Source organism: Phocoena phocoena, chromosome 9, assembly GCF_963924675.1.
Source record: "Phocoena phocoena chromosome 9, mPhoPho1.1, whole genome shotgun sequence".
Taxonomy (NCBI): domain Eukaryota; kingdom Metazoa; phylum Chordata; class Mammalia; order Artiodactyla; family Phocoenidae; genus Phocoena; species Phocoena phocoena.
In genome coordinates, this window is record NC_089227.1 from 88,724,837 (window position 1) to 88,745,320 (window position 20,484).

Genomic DNA, 20,484 nt, shown 5'->3' on the forward strand with positions numbered 1-20,484 from the left:
TAAAAGCTTCCATAAAGATACAGGATGGGGCTTGGGTAATTAACTATTCTACCCTGCACTAGACCGACCACCCCTGGACTGTGTTTGAGCAAAGGCAAAGTGGTCCTAAGGAGAAAGACCAGCATGGTAAGGGGTCACTACTATGAGGAATGGTTAAAGGAACTAGGGAGTTTTAGTTGGAAGAAAAAAATGATCTCAAGGGACCTGATTGTCTTTGTTGTTTTAATAATTATTACAGGAGAGGAGAGGGTTCCTGAGAAGAAAGCCAGAACAAAGAGTGGAAGACATCCAGAAGACCTGAACTGAAAGTAAAGAACAATATTCTCTGTTGGCTGTGCAGGGCTTGCCCTGTCACTGGAGGTGTCCTGGAGGGAAATCTCTATTTGAGTGGGAAGATGGGACTCAGTGTCGCTCCATGGCTCCTTCCAAGTGGAGGATTCTGTGACTTTGTTACTGATGCAGAAAGCATTTAGGCCCACAATGAATGGGCAGTGAAAAGTGAGCCAAGTTTAGAATGGGTGAACGTAGATAGACGAGCTAGAGGAAGAAAACAGGGAGACCCCTAACCTGCTTGATTCTTAGGACTGTTTATTTCAGGAAGGGCTAACAATCTAGGAAAATCAACTATTTCCCACCAGCCCCCTTTAAAAGATCTCATCCCGAATCCTCCCAGTCAGGAAGTGGGGGGCATTTACATCTGCTTTAGCATACATTCTCCAAAGGGTCTCAATATATGCATATGGAGTCCATATGCATATGGACTCACAAGTTGCTGTGAGTCAATCTGGAGCATCTCTGGGCCCTTACACCTTACACCTATCACCACTGTCAAAACTCCAGAAGGACATGCCTACAAAGTCCAGTACATCTTTTGCTTGTAGCAGTGTGGGCCCATAAGTGAGGTGTGAATGCCTGTGTGCCGTGACTGTGGCACAGCTATCTGTAACTCTGTTCCCAGTAGTGCCAGCTTAGAAGGCGGGACAGGATGTCCATTCCTGGCTGAACTGCTTCCCTTCCCAGTGACTTGGGTGAACATTCACCTCTCAGCGCCTTTGAATCTTCCTTCCCGGCACCATAATGACTCATTAGGTCAAGCTGCTGGAAAAACATTGGACCCAATAAGAACAGATTCAAGGGTTACCTTGCTGCCAGAAGCCAGAGCATAGCCTCCTCCCACCAGAATGACAATCTCCCAGGGCATGGTCTTCTGGAAGTCCTTCCACGTGATCATGGGCTCCGTCCCCGGTGAGGGCTCCTGGTCTTCCCCTGGATCACAGGTAGACAGCGAGGCAGAGCCAGATGAACCCTAATGGGTGTGATTTGTGGAGACAGGGGCCTAATTGATGAACCAGAGGATACTCTGCTATTCTGGGAGGAGTTGGAAGGGCTTTGGTAAGGCTCCTCCCAAAATTCTGACTTCGACCATTATTTGGCCAGAGCCAGCCCCAACTTCTTCTCTTGAACTCCTCTCACCATCGTTCTTTTTCCCGAAGCAAGGCTTCTTCGCGGGAATCAGGAAGAGGAGGAAGCCAAGGAAGACAGAGACTGTGGCGTCAGTGCGGTAGCCCTTCCTGGCGAAGAGACAAGAAAAGCTGGGGAGAGGGTCAGGAAGCCCAGGGGTAACACAGTGTCTCAGGACAGCCTGTCTGAACACAGTGCCTCTCTTGACCTAGTCTAGAGGGGACATCAACCTTCCTTCTTGCCAGTTGCTGCCATGCTGTCCGGTGGTGGATTTAATGGGCAACAGTTAATGTCTGGAGGCAGGGCCTGGTTAGGGTAGATGTCTTAGTGTGAATTTATGGACCTATTAAAAGGAGTGGTCAGGAGTTATTTAGATAAAGGAGACTAGAAAAAGATGAGTTCTCTTTCCTGGGAGGGTCACTAGCTGGCACTGAGAGCTTGTGGCCTGTGGCCCTGGCCCTCGGGAATATGTAGGGATGGGACAGGCCTCGGCCACGATGGCCATGGTCTTTACAGGTGGTGTTTTACTCTACAGACATATTCTCCTTTAACTCTCATAACAATTGAGGTTCCAAGAGCTTAAGTAACAAGACCAAGGTCATGTGGATGGTAAGTGGCAGCTCTTGATCCCAAGCCTGGACTCAGACTCCAAAGACTATTTTCTTCCTGACTCCACACTGCAGCTTCCCTAAAAAAGGGGGACTTTCAAGGGAACAAAGTGCTTCCTGGGTTCACGACTATCCCGAAGAATCTGGGAGGGGACACCGGCGGGTACTGCCTGAAGGGATTGGGTTAGCGAGCGGGTTGTTCTCAGAGACAATATCCTTTACTTTTCAAAGAAGGAATCCCAACCAGGAACAAAGCCAGGCTCCCGGGTAAACCACAGCACCGTCATCAGGATGAAGAAAAATCCAGTCACCATTTCCGGGTAGCTATAAAAGAAAACAGACCCACTCCAGGAACTGGGAAGTTTCTGTTAGCTTTCAAACTTTGCTTTGGGATGCTCCTGTATGCAGAGCTCCAATAGTGGAGACCTAAAACGCAGCTACTGCTTAACCACTTGGACTTGGAATACAGCAGAGGGGAAGGGTGGCCCTTAGAGTCTGGGCCAGCTTGACTTTGGCATTAAGTAGCACCTCTAAATACCTAGATTCATAGTTGAGGAAAGTTCCCCCAGCTCAAGGGACCGCTGAGAACAAGCCTGCTTCTGTGCACACTTTACCTGCCACACTTTCTCCTGGGGAAGGAGAGAGGGTGAAGGGCTGATTCTTACGTAATGGCTCCCAGCTTTTCATATTCCTCTTGGATCCTCTTCTCTGATAACTCCTCCCTTTTGGTCTTCTTCTTCTTACTCAGAGAGCAGGTCTCTTTAAAACTGAGATGGGAGAATGAGCAAAAGAATAAAGGAAGCACACTTCTGAGGCCCGGAGGAGAACAGGTCTTAAGCAAATACTAAACTACTGGCTGGCTGGCTGTGATGGCGCTTCTCTCCACTCGCCCCACCTATCACGCGACTTGATCTCTTGATCTGCCAAGTTACACAGCCTCTCATCAGCCTTCTCCCCAGCCTTTCGGGTATATCTCTGGCATAGAAATATAAAGTCATGTCTCATGGACTTGTGCCAGTGTACTTGTGTGAGGTTGTTTCTACACACTTGTCTTTTTAATTTTTTTGCCCAGTTGGGTTTTTTAATTAATTAATTAATTAAATTTGGCCACTCCATGCAGCATGTGGGATCCTAGTTCCCCAACCGGGGATGGAACCCGCACCCCCTGCATTGGAAGTGCAGAGTCTTAACCACTGGACCACCAGGGAAGTCTCTACACACTCGTCCTTTACATAAGTGAGAATCGATGTGACGCGGCATATGTGTATAGATGCTTATATATTTGTGTGTTGCATACACACATAGGTGCGTGCATGTGTATCTGTCTAGAGACAAGGCTTGTCTGGGGTGAAAGTGGGTGTTACTTTTCAATTAGCAACACTGGAGGCATAGAAGTATACAGTTATCTTTGATTTGACAATTGTCTCTGAGTTATTAAAAAAAAAAAGTCAACTCAGAGAACATTCCCTGAGCAATGGGAATGTTGGGTCTCCGGACTAATAGCAAAACATCATATACATCTTCCCTTTATGTGTTCGGAGCTGATCAAATTTGGAGTAAGCATCCGTAATGGGTAAAAGGCTGGCTAAGCAAATTAATATTAGAAATAATATTGCACGAGGAATGTCTAATATTATTTTGAGGGATATGAGCATATTTCATACAGCTACTAAGTATAAATCAGTCATGTCTATAAAATTAAGCCTAAGGGAACTTCTACTTGGCATCATTTCTTTTTTTTTTTTTTTTGTGGTTCGCGGGCCTCTCACTGGCTCCGGACGCGCAGGCTCAGCGGCCATGGCTCACGGGCCCAGCCGCTCTGCGGCATGTGGGATCTTCCCAGACTGGGGCACGAACCCGTGTCCCCTGCATCAGCAGGAGGACTCTCAACCACTGCGCCACCAGGGAAGTCCTTGGCATCATTTCTTTAGAAATTAGTTCAAATTACTCTGTATGGAACTACATTAAACACTCTCCGATTCAGACTCTTTATGAATCCAGCACTTCCCCTGACCAGTTGGTTGAAATTAAGAACATTTCATTGCAGAGCTCATAGTGAAGTGCAGAGTCCATGTATGTTCAGAGTGTCTGGAAGACGTGATGCCCGACTCCTCATCTAGTCCACTGCATCCTCCGGGCACCCTCTGTGGTTACTTGGCAGCTCCCTGTTGGATGGCACCCTCGAGGGCTTGTGCCATGGCCCTGGATGGACAGGAGAGCCTTGCTGGCAGGGCCCTGGGACTCACTTGCAGCCCAGGAACAGCCAGTGCATCCAGAACCAGCTGACCACCAGCATGATGAGGGAGATGGGGAAGCTGAAGAGGAACCAGGTGCCGAAGTTGACCACTTCTGCTGCTGGATACTGGCTGGAGGGGAAAGAACCAGGTCAGTGATTGGAAAAGGGTGGATTTCCATTTGGTATTTCGGGGTAATAAGCTAAATGGTCCTTAAGAAGACAGAGCAGAGCTAATGGTAGAGATAATGATAAAAATATGGTAAAACATTATCTAGAACTCACTTGGCAGCTGCAACTGTACTGAGCCCTGCCAAGAATTATGAAATAAGCTAAAAAAGCATCCAAGCAACCAAAATCGATACCACTGAAGTGTATATACTTTGCACTCAGGAGAATCACTCTGGATCTGTTTGCTCTTAATTTATGTAGAGATTCTGATCTGGATTTCAAGATAACAGAATAGAGGAGGCAATCTGATGTACTTTGTTTATAAAGTCACTGAAGGAATGTTTTTTTTTTAATTTATTTATTTAATTTATATTTGGCTGCGTTGGGTCTTCATTGCTGCGCACAGGCTTTCTCTAGTTGCGGCACGCGGGGGCTATACTTCGTTGCGGTGCGTGGGCTTCTCATTGCGGTGGCTTCTCTTGTTGTGGAGCACGGGCTCTAGGCGTATGGGCTTCAGTAGTTGTAGCACATGGGCTCAGTAGTTGTGGCTCAGGGGCTCTAGAGCGCAGGCTCAGTAGTTTTGGAGTACGGGCTTAGTTGCTCCGTGGCATGTGGGATCTTCCGGGCCCAGGGCTCAAACCCGTGTCCCCTGCATCAGCAGGCAGATTCTTCACCACTGCACCATGAGGGAAGCCCCCAAGGAATGTGTTTTGACTGGGGGACACAAGGCATCAATTCTGGAGAACTTCGGTCTCTAGAGCCTCGTGAAGGTTCTAGATGTGAACTTTGCCCACAGGAGAACCATGGCTTGGAATCTCCAAATCTGTTATCAACATCCACTGCTTAGGGGGCCTCCTTGGTCTTAGGGGGCCAAGGAGGTTATCTGGTGGACTACTTGTTCATCATTGGGCAGAGCTGTGGCCCCAGCCCAGGTGTCCACCTGGTCATCTCAACCTCTGTATCAACATTTCCTCGTCTTTCCCCTCATTTACGTCAAGGGCAACTCTGTTTCCCCAGCTGCTGCAGCCCCAAGCCTGACAATGAGACTTGGGCTTTCCCTCTCTCAGGCTCTTCCTAACCCTACCCAGGCCGGTCGAGTCTCCCTCTGAATGTTGCTCAGATCTGGCCATTTCTCCTCCCACTGCTGCCCAGGCCACCATCAGCTCTCTCCTGGGCATCTGTAGCCATGCCCTGGATTATCTTCCTGCTGCCTGCCTTTTCTGTTCCAAACCATTGTCCATTTTTAAAATCCAGAATGAGTTTTCAAAACTGTAAATATGATAACCTCACTCCCTGCCTAAAATTCTTCAAAGGCTTCTCACGGCCTTTCGGACGAAGTCCAAGTTCCTTAGTGGGCCCTGCAAGGCCCTCTGTGATCTGCGCATCCACCTCCCTGGCCTCCTTTTGCCCTCTGTCATTTTCTTTTACGTGCTCTGCTCTCTTGCCTCTGAGCCTACTACACTGTTTTCTTTGTCTGGAAGATCTCCCTTCATCTAGTTAACTCCAGCTTGGCCTACACGTCTCCACTTTCATCGTCACCTCTTTGGGAAGTAATTTCCTCCCTCTAGAGTGGGTGGGGTCCCTCAGCAGGGCTCCCCCAGCAGAATCCCACCCTTCTTGTCACATTTAACTGTAATGACTTGATCATCTTTTTTCCCTCTTAGTACAGAAACTGCTCTGGTTCGATCTTCTGTGGTATACTCAGCACCTGGTTCTGTCCCTGACACACAGTGGGTGGTTAGTAAATATTTGTTGACCGAGTGAATTACTTACTTATTGAAGTGTTCCAAGAAAATGAGGCTGGTGGAGGTGCCAATGATGGTGGTCAGGCCCCCAATGGTGGCGGCGTAAGAGATGCTCAGAGAGAGGCATTTGCAGATCATTTGGTCATGCTGGGACTTGTACTTTCTTTTGAGTTCCTGGGTCCTGGGGCTGGGGGTTAGGACTGGTGGCTTTTCCTACCAAAGGAAAATCAGTGAATTTCTCCAACCCAGCTTGGGCTGTCTGGCACACAAAGCATGAAAAACAGGGGCACCATTGTGCAGTGGAAAGCTTGGGTGTCAGAAAAACAAATCCCAGTCCCAGTTCTACCTTTTACCAACTTGGGCAGCCCCATCTCAGCTGCAGTTTCTGTAAAATGGGGAAAATCCTATTTTCTCTGCCAGATTGTTTTGAAAAGTACATGGAAAGCACTTGGAACACTTCCTGGCATTTAACAAATGGTAAGCTATTATTATTTTTGTTATGGGTATTAACAGCACATTCTGTTTTTCGCTTGAATTCCAGTAAAACTGACTGCTCTCCAGTTTGTGTCTAAATACCAAATAGAAGGTAGTTATTCTACGTGGAATTAAAATACAGTCCTGGTTGGGAGATGACTGAAAAATAAGCTTTGCATTATAGAAAGAGTCCAGCTTTCACTGGGCGGAGAGTCAAAGTGTGTGATTCTCTCCTCCCTTCTTTCTCACTTTTTCCCTTCTTGCCTATTGGCTTTTCCTTCCCGCTTTCCCCTCCCCCTTGCATATAAACCTCAGCCTGGCCATGGTCCTTTCAGGCCCTGCGTGGTCCATGTGACGGCCTTTCAGGGTCAGCATATAAACCTCAGCCTGGCCATGGTCCTCTCAGGCCCTGCGTGGTCCATGTGACGGCTTTTCAGGGTCAGCGGTTGCTGACCTCTGGTCTAACTGTGGACTAAAGAAGCAAGTGCCCCTCTGTCCTGCCAGGCCTGGCCCCAAATTGTGAAACTAGGAGTAGCCTGGTACAAATGTCAGCAGGCCAGGTCATAGGAAAACCAAGGGGAAGAGACCACCCTGCCACATTTCTCAAAGCCCGTAACCACTGCCCCATCTGCCTAGGAGGGCCCGGAAAAGGCTGGATCCCACCACATTTTCCTAAAAGATTCATTGATTATAAGAGCTGGGGGAGACCTCAGAGATTCTCTGGTCCAGTGGTTTTCCACAATCCTTTCTCCTAATGAAAATTTACATGGACCTCCAATAGAGAAAACAAATGTAGCATTTAATGGGCAAACATCTATTTTTTAACTGAAATTATACACGTAGGGTCAGGGAGACTTGGATTTGAATCGAGGTTCTCCTCTCACTAGCTCTGAGGCCTTGGGTACATGATTTCATCTCTCTGCGTCTCTGTCAAAATGGAGTTCAAAGTTGCTCCCTCTCTGAGCCAAGACTAGAGAGCAAATGCTCAGCCCAGCGCTTGGTGTTTAATAAACAATGGCATTTATTTATGATGATACGGGTGTTACATAATTGAGATGATTTTGATGAACACAAAAATTTGAAATCAAGGGCTATAAATAACGGTTGCAATTTAACACCACCTCTTCGACGTCCATTGTACTTCTGCATTTTGTTTCAGTGATAAAGTACCAGGAAAATCAGGGAACAGAAAAGCAGTTGCCTTAAAATCTCAGGATACTCGAATAAAATATTTGCAGTGCCCCTGAAGCACCTTTGAGGAGTAGTTTGAACACCTCTGATCTAGACCAAGTCTCAGTTTTTATAGCTGAAGAAACTGGGGCTCAGACAGTGGAATGACTTGCCAAAGTCAACAGTGAGTGGGATGTCTTATCTCCGTGGCACACGCAGGCCAGACACACAGATGGATGAAGTGTGCCTGGCGACAGCCCGCTAGCCTGACACCCTCACAGCTTCACGAGCAGGGCCCCTTGGGAAGCTCAAGGCACTTCATGTAGGAAACAGGATGAGGCGGTGCAGTTCCATTACCTGAGATGCGTGCTGCTTCTTGTCCTGGTGGTTTGCTGTTCTGGCGGAGCTGGTGATGGCAGGCACGCCATTCAGGTTCTGTCGGGACACAGACCGTCACACTATCACGAGGAGACTGTGGGGCCTGAAGAAGCCACCTGATCACCTGGGGGCACCCACGCCCCCTCCCTGTGGGACTCGGAGACCAGAAGCAGGGCGAGCAGGTGGTAGAGAGCCACCCCTACTGTGCCTGCCTCCTTCTTGCAGGTTCCCCATTTGAAGAGGCTTTTGAAACTTGGAAAAACATGGCTCTGTCCTTATGGGAGAGCTTGGCTTTCTAGAACTTCATTAGCTAACGAAGAACCCTTCATTTTTCTTTAACACAAAGAACATGAAAAAAAAAGCGCACACAACCAAGTCCACAGTTTGGACGGATCAAAGCCCATCCATTGGGACTGAGGTAAGAAGAGATGTAAAACCAGCCCTGGGCAAGGGGGTGAGGCCACGTAGAGTGTGCAGGCAAACTTGGCTTTCCCCTATAAACGTGTCCCCTTTTTATAATAAGATTTTTGTAAACAAATCCCTCCTGAAAGGGATCCTGAGGCTGAATACGTGGCTCCTGAATATCTGGATGGCTGATTATTGGGTTTACGCGAGGAAAGGTTAACCTGTCCTTTGTGAAGCTAAGCCCAGTACTCAGGGCTGGGGCTCAGAACTGCCCAAAGCCTCACGCATCCAGGCTCAGGGGAGCACCTCTGTGCCCTCACATCAGAGAAGGCTGCTGGGCCCTCGATAAGCTGCCAGGCTTCTCTGGCCCTGAGTTATCTTGAGGGTCTTTCAGGTATCTCAAAGCACAGAAGAAACCCAGGGCCATACCTTGTTCTGCATCAGAGAACTGAAGTCTGCATTCGACGTGCTGGAAGAAAGCAAAGGAAGTGGGAAAAACAACAGTGGCCCAGACTTGATGAGATGGGAATTCTCCCCCATGGTGTTTGGTATTAGTGACCCTTCTAGACTCAGGTGTTCTAGGCTACACCTAGAAGAAGACGAAATCTCACCTTCCAGAGATGTGGTAAGGATTTGTGGGAACAGGGGCAGGGCGTTTCCTTTGGAGGGAAACCGAGACTCCTAATAATAGCTAACATGGAGTGCTTGTTAGGTGCTGATCACTCAAATATGGGCTTTAATCCTCACGACAGATCTAAGGGGCGGGTATCACCACCTGCATTTACAGAGTAGGAAACTAGGCAGAGAGAGGTTACTAACTTCCCGAGGGCACCGGGTGCTAAGTGGTGGTGCCAGAGAGGAACCTGTCTCTGTCTCTGCCTGGAGAGCCTGGGCCCCTGACCTTGTTCTCACTGGCTCACTTTCTAGAAGGAGAAACATGAAATGCTTATCTAAGGTGACAGGAGCAGGGAGGGCCAGGGCCACACATGGTAAAAAGCATGTGAGAGCAAGAAGATGGGGGTGAATTTCTCATCAGCAGCTGCACCTCAGAGGGTGGCAGGCAACGCGTGTGCTGAGTCCCTCCCACTCTTACTGGTCCCCAGTCTTTGCCTTGAGGAGAGAGGAAGGTGGGGATTTAACTACCAGCATTACGGACTTACACTGAGCACTAAATGCATGTTTCTGGTCTGTCCTAGTTCTGAGGACAGTGGGTGCTATGAGCTCAGCTGCTGGGAAGGCCAGTGAGAGGGGCTGGACACACGTGCAGGAAGTGGGGTCCTGGGGTCGTCACCCACCTCCAGGCTCTATCAGGGAAGGATAAGGCGTTGACGGGGCTCCGGAAGCATTCACGGGAGAGAGTCTTTAGGCTGGGGGGAGTATTGTGATGTTTCCCCGCCTTCCTTCCCAAATCGGGTGAGGAGGCTGGCATGGAACCCCTCAGACAGCATGGGAGGTGCTGGCGTGAAAGAAGACCGCCAGCCTCACACCGTGGCAGCCCTGGATCCCCCCTGCATGCCGCTGAGGAAGTCCGGGACAACTTGGGCTTTGGCTTTGGAGTTTGGGGACATGTATTTTCATCCAGAAAAGAACAAAGGCAAGAGGCCAGTGTGTGCTGCCCAAGAGGCCAGAGTGAGGAGAAAAGGCCCGCTGCACTGGGAGCAGGCTGTGCCCTCAATGACCAGTGGTCTTCATTGGGGGCGGCACAGGGAAGGTGGCTGGGCTACTGCCACCTTGAAAAGGCCCTGCCCGAGAGGCCAGAGGCGTCCCCAAAATAAAGAGGCTGGGGAGCAAGCCACCAGAGCACAGAACCGAGGGAGCCCAAGCGGTCACCCAAGAGCACCTCGTGCCATGAGGCCCAGGCTCTGCAGAGGTGGCCTCAAGGGGACACTCCGAAGACCCTGAAGGTAAGTGCCCGACGTGTAAAAGAGTTGGGGCCTGAATCTCAGGGCACTGACCGCACTCTGGAATACCTCCAGCCAAGACCCTCTTTGCCCCTTTATCTTTCCTGCTCGCTACAGCCTCTGCCCTGACCCTGGAGAATTCAGACGCAGAGAGTTGGTGAGGGGAGAGGAAGGAGTGTGGGGGAAGAGTAAGAGAAAAGTCAGTTGTCTCACCTGCTCACTTCTACCTCTTATCTTGCAGGCCTGGGCTGAAGGGGGGTTGGGTGAGAGCGTGAGAGGAGGCGGGGAGAAGCTTCCGACGAGGGATTGAAATTTTGCTATGAGTCTGGACTAGACTGCCGAGTATCTAAAAACGAGATCACTCTAATATCTGAAAGGAACCAGAAGAGCTATAGGATTTGCCTAAGATATGGTCAGGGCTGGGGAGGAAAGTCCAGTATATTATGATTGGAGCCAGTGACGGGAGGAAGATAAGCTGATGGCACCCTTCTGCCTCTGTCCCTTCACATCGTGCTGGTCTCACTCAGTGTGAGTTCTCCATTTTTCAGTGAAAAGAGCAAATCGCAAAACTGAGCTCTAGTACAAATCCAACTTCCCAAATGTCCTATTCATCCCAGTATTCCTTGAAGACCACATTTTGATATTAGATCTCCAAAAGAAATCAGCTGTTAATGGATCTACCCCACATGGGTGTTTGAGGCGATATTTCTCCTTTTCTAAAAGCTGCTTTTTTCATCAGCACATGGCTGTCTCACCAACTGTCCTCGAATCCCCTACCTGCCACCTAGTTTTTCTTTGCCATATCTAATAAGACCGAATCTAGTAAGACCACATCTAATATCTAAAAAATACTTTGTGATTCTCTAAGAATCTCCAGTGACATCTAAACTGTGAGCCTTTTTTCATTAATAGATTAAATATATTATTCTCCCAAGAGGGACATCAATTTAGCTGAAATGCTACTTGGTAGATGTACAGATAGTCCACATACTCCCTCAGATTCAGTGTAGTCTTTTCCGCTCTTCCCTCAGCCCTGCGATACCCGGTGGTTAAGGGAGGTTCCCTCAGGATCTTGGCAAGTGGCTCCCTGGTATGGAGAGGAGAGTGGGATGGGGGGAGGTGGTGGTGTGGCAAGATGTGAGCTTGGCCCATGCAGCTGAAAGAGGCCCTGTCTGGGAGGAGGGAGGTCATACTCACTCTTCATTGACAAAGATGAGTTCCAGGGAAGGTTGGCTGTTGTTTACATCGAGATCTACGGTAGCAAAGGAAAGCAGGAAGTGAGATGTGGAGTCTGGACCTGACCCTGAAGGGCAGGGGCTCTGGGCTGGGGCTGGATAAGGAAACAAAGGCATCAGGGCTCCTGCTGGGCCTGGTGCCTGACGACTCCCCTTCCCTCCGCTCGGAAGGCGTAGTGGGACTCAGCGACACAGACAGGCCTGGGGTCTTGTCGTAATCCTTGAGCGTTTGGGGGAAAGGAGCAGCGGTGGCTGCTTTAAGTAGGGCAGGAAGGAAGAGCTGGGAATGGGGGGCACAGGGGAGCTTCAGGTTACAGGGCTGGTACGGGGTAAGGGGCCAGGAAGGGGAAGAGGCGAGACGAGAGGCGGGACGCAGGTGAGGGTCAGTGGGGGCAGGCGCAGAGCTGGGCAGTGTCACTCGGGCGGAGGAGCAAAGGGGAGATGAACTCTAGCAAACTGTACTGATGGGCTCGGCCTCTTCGGCGCTGGAGCTGCCGGCCGCGAGCTGCTCCTCCTCGGCCCTGACCAGCTCCTGCAGCACGGCCTCCACGATGGGCATGACCATGGCGGTGGTGGACGTGTTGGAGAGCCACATGGACAGCAGCGTGGTGCAGCACATGAAGCAGAGCAGCAGCCTGGAAGGCAGGGAGGCGCAGGGGGAGCATCACAGCATGCCCACCTCCCCGGGTGCAACTTGCGACCTCGCAGGGCTCCCTCGGGGCCTCCTGCAAGCCTGCTGGTGCTGGCATTTATCCAGAAACTGGGGGTTTTATGTCATACGTTCAGCTTTGTACTCCCAGGGCTTGGTACAGAGTAAACATTAAATAAAGATGTGTTGAATGAATGCATCACACTTCGTGGGCTAGTGGCCTCAGCCAAAAAAAAAAAAGAAAAAGAAAAAGAAAAGCCCTTGCTTAAGCAAAGAATAGCTTTGGTGGTAGGGTCACAGGGCATGGACTTCCTGATTGCTCTCGTCCGTGGACATTAGCTTGGTGATGATGTGTGTTTTTTGTGTATAAAGGAATTCTTTTCTCGGCCCTTGCAGCCAGCAGTCCTACGAGTACCATCCCATTCCTTGCTTTGCAGCCAAGTCACCGCAGTTATTAGCGACCAAATAGAGACTAACGGACAGAGCTTACAGTTCCGCCCACTACCAACCGTTGAAAGCATAGCCCCCAACGGCTCAGCAGTGTCCCATTGCACTGTGTGCACTTTTTCAAGGCTGCGTCTATGAGTTGACACTTGGGGGAAAACACAAAGATAACTCTCGAGTTCTCCTTGACTTTGAAAACATGCACTGTGTGTTTGTACAGATATAGTTCTTATTTCCGTAAGAGAAGCCAGCGTAAAGACTACCCGTGTTGATCACCTTAGGTGGGATCATTGACTTTTCACAGTTTGGGGCCAGCACAGCTGTCCTGTGGATCATGACCGGGTAGGTGCCAGAGCCCTGATGGTGTCTCTGTTTAGGCTGATGGAGACATGAGTTTGTTCGCCCTGGACGTGCACCGGCAAACAGAGGGCCCCGTGGTGGGTGGAAACTTGCTGGAGGGTGCAGTAAATAGAGATGAGTAGAAACGCAATGGGATAAAAATTCTTGACGATAGTACCCGGGGGTTTCAAAGAGCCGCCGAGCCTTAACATGATGTGGGAAAATGCCATTGTGTGTCTAGGAGGTCGAGTGTGGAGTACAACATCTCAGGTTATTACTGAGTGATTATGCCCTGAGTTAGGCTGTGGTTAAGTGGGAGACAGGAACGTCTTTTTAAGTATAACATGTCTTCATCTAATGACTAGGGATGAAAACTAACACCATATTATTTATTTCTGCTCTGTTGGACTCCCAGGAGAGTCAGGGCAGCTTACATAAAAAGTGTTGCAAGAAAGTTGTAAACTAGGAGGTGAGGACGATATTCCAAAGGGAAGATAAGGGCAGTGTTATCCAACAGAGCGGGAATGAGTTCACGCAAAACCATCAATCCTGACCTTCCTGCACATTCCTGAGCGGCCTTCTTGACAGCAGAGAGAAAAGAGGAAGCAGCTGAGGGCCTGAGTGCCTTGCAGATGCCGGGTCAGATGCCACATTTGACAGGCCTCTGGTCTAAACCAATGGCGACAAGAACTCAGGGTGGATGGGAGGAAACCTCCATGCCTCCTTAAATGACAGAGGAGAAGACACCACTTCCTCATCCAGCCTGTTCCCTGATACAAGGGAAAAAGGTTGGGAAGCAATTTATGTTGGTCCCTCTTGTTTTACCAGATGAGCCCCTTAGCCCTTGTAACCTGCTGCCCCGGCAGTCTAGGTTACTCAGGTTATTAGAGGACACCAAAGTCACCCACTCAAGTCTCCATTCCATGGTCACAGGCCCTCTCACTGGAGGGGGAGATGGGAGCCTTGAGGCCCTGGTGTCCTCCCATCCCCACTGGTAGAGAGCCTCAAGTGGACGTCCCTCTGACCGTCCAGGGGGCCCACTGGGAGCTGAGGGGATGCACTAAGTGTGACTTACATGCCCGGCTTGGCTCCGGCCATCAGGACCATGCGCAGAGCGATGCGCTTGTGCAGGTTCCACTTCTCCACAGCCGCCGCCACGCAGATGACACCCACCAGCAGCAGCGTGGTGTTCTTGAAGTACTCGGCCGCCACCTGCAGAGGCCAGCTCGGGTCACCCCTACCCGACCCGGGGCCTGGCCCCCGCCCGACTAAACTCAAGCTCAACCGGAGGCTAGCAAGCAAAAAGCAGGGAGATGAGGGTTATTAAAATAGCCAGTTGTTGTATATTACATATATATATAATTTTAAATTAAAAAAATTTATGTACACGTACATACATACATACTACCTTGGGCAGGTACTGTGCTATGCACTTTACAAAGATTTCATTTAATCCTGCCAGCAACTCTGGAGGGTGGATGTTCTTCTCCATTCTCACTGTGACATGAATACGATTTCAAAGAATGAACGTATTTACAATTTTACCTTCATTCTTAAAAATTATGAAAATAACTCTGGGTTTGTCAACTAATCTCATTTTCTTTAGCTTTTTAGAAAATTACGTTCATTTTTTTATTGGAAAGTTAATACATGTTCATTATGGAAAACTTTAAAATATAGAAAAATTAAAGATAAAATTACCCTTAATCCTACTACTGTTAGTACTGTGGTATATTTTCTTCAATTTTTTAATGTCTATATAGATACATAATTGGATTTATACAGTATGTACTGGTTTATATCCTGCTTCTTTTTTTCATTTGACATTGTACCCTGATCATTTTCTTATGAGACTTAAATTTGCTGAAAAAATTCATGCTAATGACAGCATGAAGCACCATAGAATTTACTTAGCCGTTTTCCTTTTGTTGAATATTTAAGTTGATTTCTTTTTTTCTTATCTTTGCTGCAAATGGAGCAAAGAATAATTTTCAGCTTATATAAATGTGATTATTTCCTTAGGACAGAGTTCTTGAAGGTGTCTTTATAACCTGCCTTAAACCTTTAAAAAAAACTTTATATTTGAATAACTCTTTAACTCCAAATAATTCCAGAGTTCCAAAGGGTTCCAAAATGATAATAGTGCAAGAGATAGCCATCCACTGTGTGTATGGGTTTTTGTTTTTTTTTCCTGAACCGCTTGAGGGTAAGTCATATACATTTTGGTCCTTTATCCCTAAACACTTCAGTGTTTATTTCCTAAGATTAGGCGTTTTCTCTCACACAACCGTAGCACCAGTTACCAGCTGCTTCTTCTTGCTTTTTAATGACGAGGTAATTGAGACCTAGTCCTGCTCAAACGTGTTTCCTATGTTTGGGCTCCAGGACCAACTCTTCGTTGATTCCCTCTCTCGGAACATTCTCTCCTTATCTCCACTTTGATGAGACTTCAAAGCCCAGTTCAGGCCTGGTGGTGTCCAGAAAACCTTCCTTGTGACTCTAACCTCTGACTCCAGAACATTCCTTGTGGGTACTATTAACTCTACACATCACAGAGCACATAGGGCAGTGCTAGAACTGTTGCTTCGTGCTTGTACTGTTTATTTTTTTATGTGTCTCTCTCTTGTTTCTGTATCTCTTAGCACCTAATAGGATAATACGGAAAAGTCGATGCTCAATAAATACTTGTCACATACAAGAGAGTTGTTCCCAACAATGCAACCATGATATAAGTTGGGAGGAAAAGATATAGAAAAGTTTAACTCCTAACTTAGAAATCGTCTTAAAGTGAGAAAACAAGAACATTTTTAACTGCAAGAAAAATAAAAACTGAACAGGGAAGGAAATACAAATATAGTAAAATCTGCAGTGTTGGAAGTAGACAGAACTTATATAATCATACTGTTAAACTTTGATTATTGAATTATATGCCTGTACTGGGAAGGTAGAGGGAGGAGAATTGGGTGATGTAAGAGTACAAAATCCTCACCTGCTATAATCAGAAGTCAACTGATAATGTCTAAAAGTGATAACTCAAGAATTAATATAAGAATATCATATAGGACCTTGGAGCTTAATACCAGAAGCAGTTAACAAAGTTAAGTTATTGACTCTGGGTCAGGGGAGGTGGGATTTGGTGGAGGGAGGGGTGGGGAAGGAGTCTGCTGTTTTTTTCATTGTGACCTTTTCAGTATTATTTGAGTTTTAAACTCTGCACGGAACACCTTGGTAAGATAAGAGGCCCCAAAAAGGTAACCTGCTCCATTTCTCCCTTCTCACTTTTTCCCCACAGAGATTTCCTTGTGTCTGGTTGATGAGTTCTGTGCAACAGAAGGGTCATCTCTCCTCTCTGAGACCATTTCCTGGGGTAAGAAGCCTCTGCTTCTGGTTAATCTAGTCCTCGTCCTCGACCCCAGTCCTCATGGACACTGTCAGTAATGCTCCCGGAGGGCAGAGAAGCTGTGCTGGGCTTGTGACTCTGGCGCAGAGTCCGCATTGGGAGGGACAGGAAGGCCTCGGGCCCTGACGGTGGGTGGAGGTGCTGCCCCCTAGTGGGAGGTGGTAGCACTGCTGGGATGGGAGGGCTGGCTGAACTGGGGGCCTAGGACCTTCCTCACTGCCCACTCATGTTCCTAGGCAGCTGAGAGGCAGCTTTGTGGTGGAATTGGTGTTTTAATTTCATCTGTTTACCAAGGAGAGGAACCCACAGAAGACTTGAGACACCATTGTCCTCCTGGGTGATGGTCCCCCACTGGCCCCATGACTCATGGCTCTCTGGGAAGCTTTTAAAGACTCAGTGTTACCACTGAGGTACTTTCCCAGGGGACTGACTGACAACATTTTAGTTTTCTGCCTCTATGGCACATATCCTAATAGACCCCAGTTGGTGATGGCCTTTTAGGGGGATCAGAGCCTGCACAAGAGGTGGGGCTACTTTCTCGGGGTTCCTCTCAAGGGCAAGGAGAAAGGAACCAACATGTGGTAGAGTGCCTTTTACATGCCAGAAATGTATTTTGCATTCACTTTCTCACTTAAGGTGAGGAAACAGACTCAGAGACGTTAAGGAACTTTTCCAGGGTCACAGTGTGAGGTGTGGAGTTGGGATATCAATCCAGGTCCATCTGAATCTAAAGCTACTATTCGACATGCCACTCAGGGTGGCCAAGTAGAAACACTCATCTAATTCAACTCCAGGGGAAATTCTGGGTACCCCAGACAGCACGGGCCAGCCCACATTCCTCATCTTTCTTCATACTCACAGTCCTGACACTGGCCCCAAATACCTGGGCCCGGTCCAGTGAAAGCCCCAGGCCCAGGTTTGGTAGGATATTGGCCCTGTGATGTTTTCTTATTTGGTGTTTGGTGTGCTCAGGTCTGTTCATGTGTCCTTCCTGCCCCCTTGTAAGCGATGCCAAGTGTTTGGTGATGTAGCCTGGGTGTAGTTTGTGACTCGGCTGTATGCTGGGCAAGTTATTCAACCTCTCTGGGCTTCATTTCTCTCATCTAAAAAAATATATGAGGATTATATGAGTCCCAATCTTCTGTAAAGCTGTTGTGAAGATTAAATGACACATGCAAACCAGCTAGCGTGGCCCGCCACATTGACAGCCAGGGTTCCTGGTGGCTCTTCTGTTACTATGTGGTCCACACAGAGGCTGACCTGGTCTGAGGCTGTTAGCATACAGAGAGGGCCCAGGCGCAATCAATAAAATCCTGTCCAATGGTGTTGTTGGTTAGTTTTCTAGCCCACTGATTTTTTTTTTCTTTACAATAAAACCTTGGTTATTTACAACCCCTCTGGGAGTTCCAGGATTCTTGAGGATTATTTTAATCGTTTTCTAAAATGTGTTGCGTCCTCACACTTGCCGTGAGCATTCCTTTCCCCACTATCTAATTTCCAAGACTAATATTCTGTGAGTTGGGAAACTAGATAATGAAAATTGTTAGAACTATTTGCAAAGAGAAATTAGATTCTAAAACAAGTGCTCCTCCCATGGCTAGACTGCATGGATTTTGTGACATTTGTGTTGGCAGTGTTATCGCCTTTACTGCATTTCTGCTCTGTGGTTTTTCTCAGTGTGCCCAAACCCCAAGTTTGGAGAGCAGAGATGTTTCTGGACTGTGTTTAAGAAGAGATGGGCTCAAGGAGGCCGCTCTGAAAAGGTGGAGCAGAGGATAGCAAGTAAGAACTCAACCTGGGTTCAAATGCTTGCTCCCCACAGATGAGTTGTATGTTCTTGGACCAAATACTGAACCCCTGTTCCCCCATCATTTCAACCTTTTAAGTAGTAATACACAACACATTGAATCCGTATGGGCCTTAAGTAAGATGATACAAGACAGGCCTGGCACATAGGAAGTGCTCAGTAATGGTCCATTATTATTGTTAAAGAAGTGAAAAGATGAAACGCTTCAAGATGAGATAGAGGGTTAGGAATCAGGTATGCCAGCATGACCACGTGGGGGAATAAGAGAAAGAAATGAAGTAAGAAGGAGCAAGGTGGACCTAAAAGACAAAGTTTCCCCCAAACTTTCTTAAGTGAAGAGTGAGTACATCTCAAGAGTTTTCTAACCCAGCCTGGATTGAGAGGCACAAGGACAGAAGTGTTGACCAATGTAGTCTTTTAACGAACTAGTTCATTGTTAGTAAATTGCAGGTGACATCTGTTAGTGATGAGCTTTTAAAAACATCACTCTCTTTGGTCACGGAATTATTTGTTGCTCTCTGGATATGTCAGGTTTTAATTTTTTTTACAAAGTTTTTTTTTTTTTTTTAAATGGGAAGGTGAGGGGAGTTGTGGCTTTAATCCTAGAAGTTTGAGGAGAATGGAAATCTGGATGCTGATCTCAGTTCAGTGCTTTTCTCACTAAGAACAGGGCCATCGTCAGAGAGGAAGACAGATGGACCAATGAATCATTCGTGCAGATAAGCTGGGTGCTGTGATCTGTCACTCAGGTAGGTCTAACATCCTCACAGCTTCCCACGAGGTGGGTATGCCTATTATTCTCATTTTCCAGATGAGTAAAATGGAAGTTTAGAGAGGTTACACACGTAAAGAAAAGAATGTTGCCCGCCATTCCAGTTCTATAAGGATCAAGCCATTAGCCACTGCAGTCGTGTACCCTGAGGGGAATTCAGGATGGAGAAAAACAGGAAGCATTCTGTACTTTGGGTACTGGCCCTAAATAGTTAAGATGCATATCTAAGGGATCATTTCAATGACCCCAGATTCTTACTTCTTCCCATAGATAGAAAAGCACTAAAATCATTAACTTGAAATGGCTGTTGTGATTAGCAGTAGTCTTTTGATGTCTGACTACATGTTTTTCCAGGAAAAAAAAATTCATATATTTCCTGGCTCCTACCTTACCTCTTAGGAGCAGTACCTCAGTTACCTAAGAGGGTGTCTCCCAGGCCATAGTCCTCAGTAAGTTCCCCAAATAAAACTCAACTTGCAACTTTTATTTCAGTCAACGCACAACTTGCTCAAGACTGGTCAGTGAGAAAACTGGATTCAAACTCAGTTCGACCCTACTCCCAACTTGGATCCTGACCCTCTCCACATTGCCAGTGTCCTTGCTTATAGTGGTGGCAGCCAGAGACTGGCAGAATGCGTGGATCTGAACGTGTCCTGACGTAGGCATTGGTGGCGTTGTATGGGCCCCGTCAGAAATGCAGCCAATCAGCACGCTGCTGCTGGCTGGACACACCTAGGCTCTCCTTGCAAGTTGCTGTGGCTCTTCACGCGGCAGGAATGTGGCATTCCCTCAGGAGACCAGTGGTGGTCTCTGGAAACGGACCTATTTTGAAGCTCTTTTGGTTCATCTGAACAATTTTGCTGCGACCCCAGGATGGGATGCCTGGGCTGAGCTAAACCCCCATCAGAGCTGAAGCCCCTCACTACACCATTCCAACCGCCACCCTGGCAATGCAGCCAAGTCCGCCTTTCCCTGGAGGCAGGAATGCTGTTTCTGCTGGTAAGTCTCTGGGGGCTCAGACACCCTCCTAACCACCTGTCTGTATTCCCTGAGGACAGAGGTTTTCAAACCACTCACTGCCTCTGAAACTTCAGCGGCAGCTGTGGGAACAGGGTGGCCGTGAAGCATTGGGAGGGAAGGGCCCGGGCAGCCAGGGCTCTGGGCCCCCATGCCTAATCAAAGTAGGACTTCCCCTTCCATCTGCTTCATGTATTGATTTTCCTAAGATTTAGTTTAAAGGAAAGGTTTTGTTGCTTAAAAAACATTCTTTGTAAACCCTACCCCAGAGATGT

The 20,484-nt window shown here is 47.8% G+C and overlaps 1 protein-coding gene across 1 annotated transcript in view; it reads right to left on the reverse strand.

Moving 5' to 3' along the window:
- SLC13A4 (solute carrier family 13 member 4) overlaps positions 1-20,484 on the reverse strand; it is a 40,137-nt gene that overhangs the window by 8,287 nt on the left and 11,366 nt on the right. The window contains exons 3-13 of the mRNA XM_065883421.1: positions 14,289-14,425; positions 12,244-12,416; positions 11,744-11,798; positions 9,075-9,114; positions 8,220-8,297; positions 6,247-6,431; positions 4,316-4,435; positions 2,735-2,836; positions 2,292-2,393; positions 1,474-1,571; positions 1,142-1,266 (exon numbers count right to left, since the gene is read on the reverse strand). Of these exons, the coding sequence (XP_065739493.1) occupies positions 1,142-1,266; positions 1,474-1,571; positions 2,292-2,393; positions 2,735-2,836; positions 4,316-4,435; positions 6,247-6,431; positions 8,220-8,297; positions 9,075-9,114; positions 11,744-11,798; positions 12,244-12,416; positions 14,289-14,425 (1,215 nt within the window). The remainder of the gene's footprint in view (positions 1-1,141; positions 1,267-1,473; positions 1,572-2,291; positions 2,394-2,734; positions 2,837-4,315; positions 4,436-6,246; positions 6,432-8,219; positions 8,298-9,074; positions 9,115-11,743; positions 11,799-12,243; positions 12,417-14,288; positions 14,426-20,484) is intronic.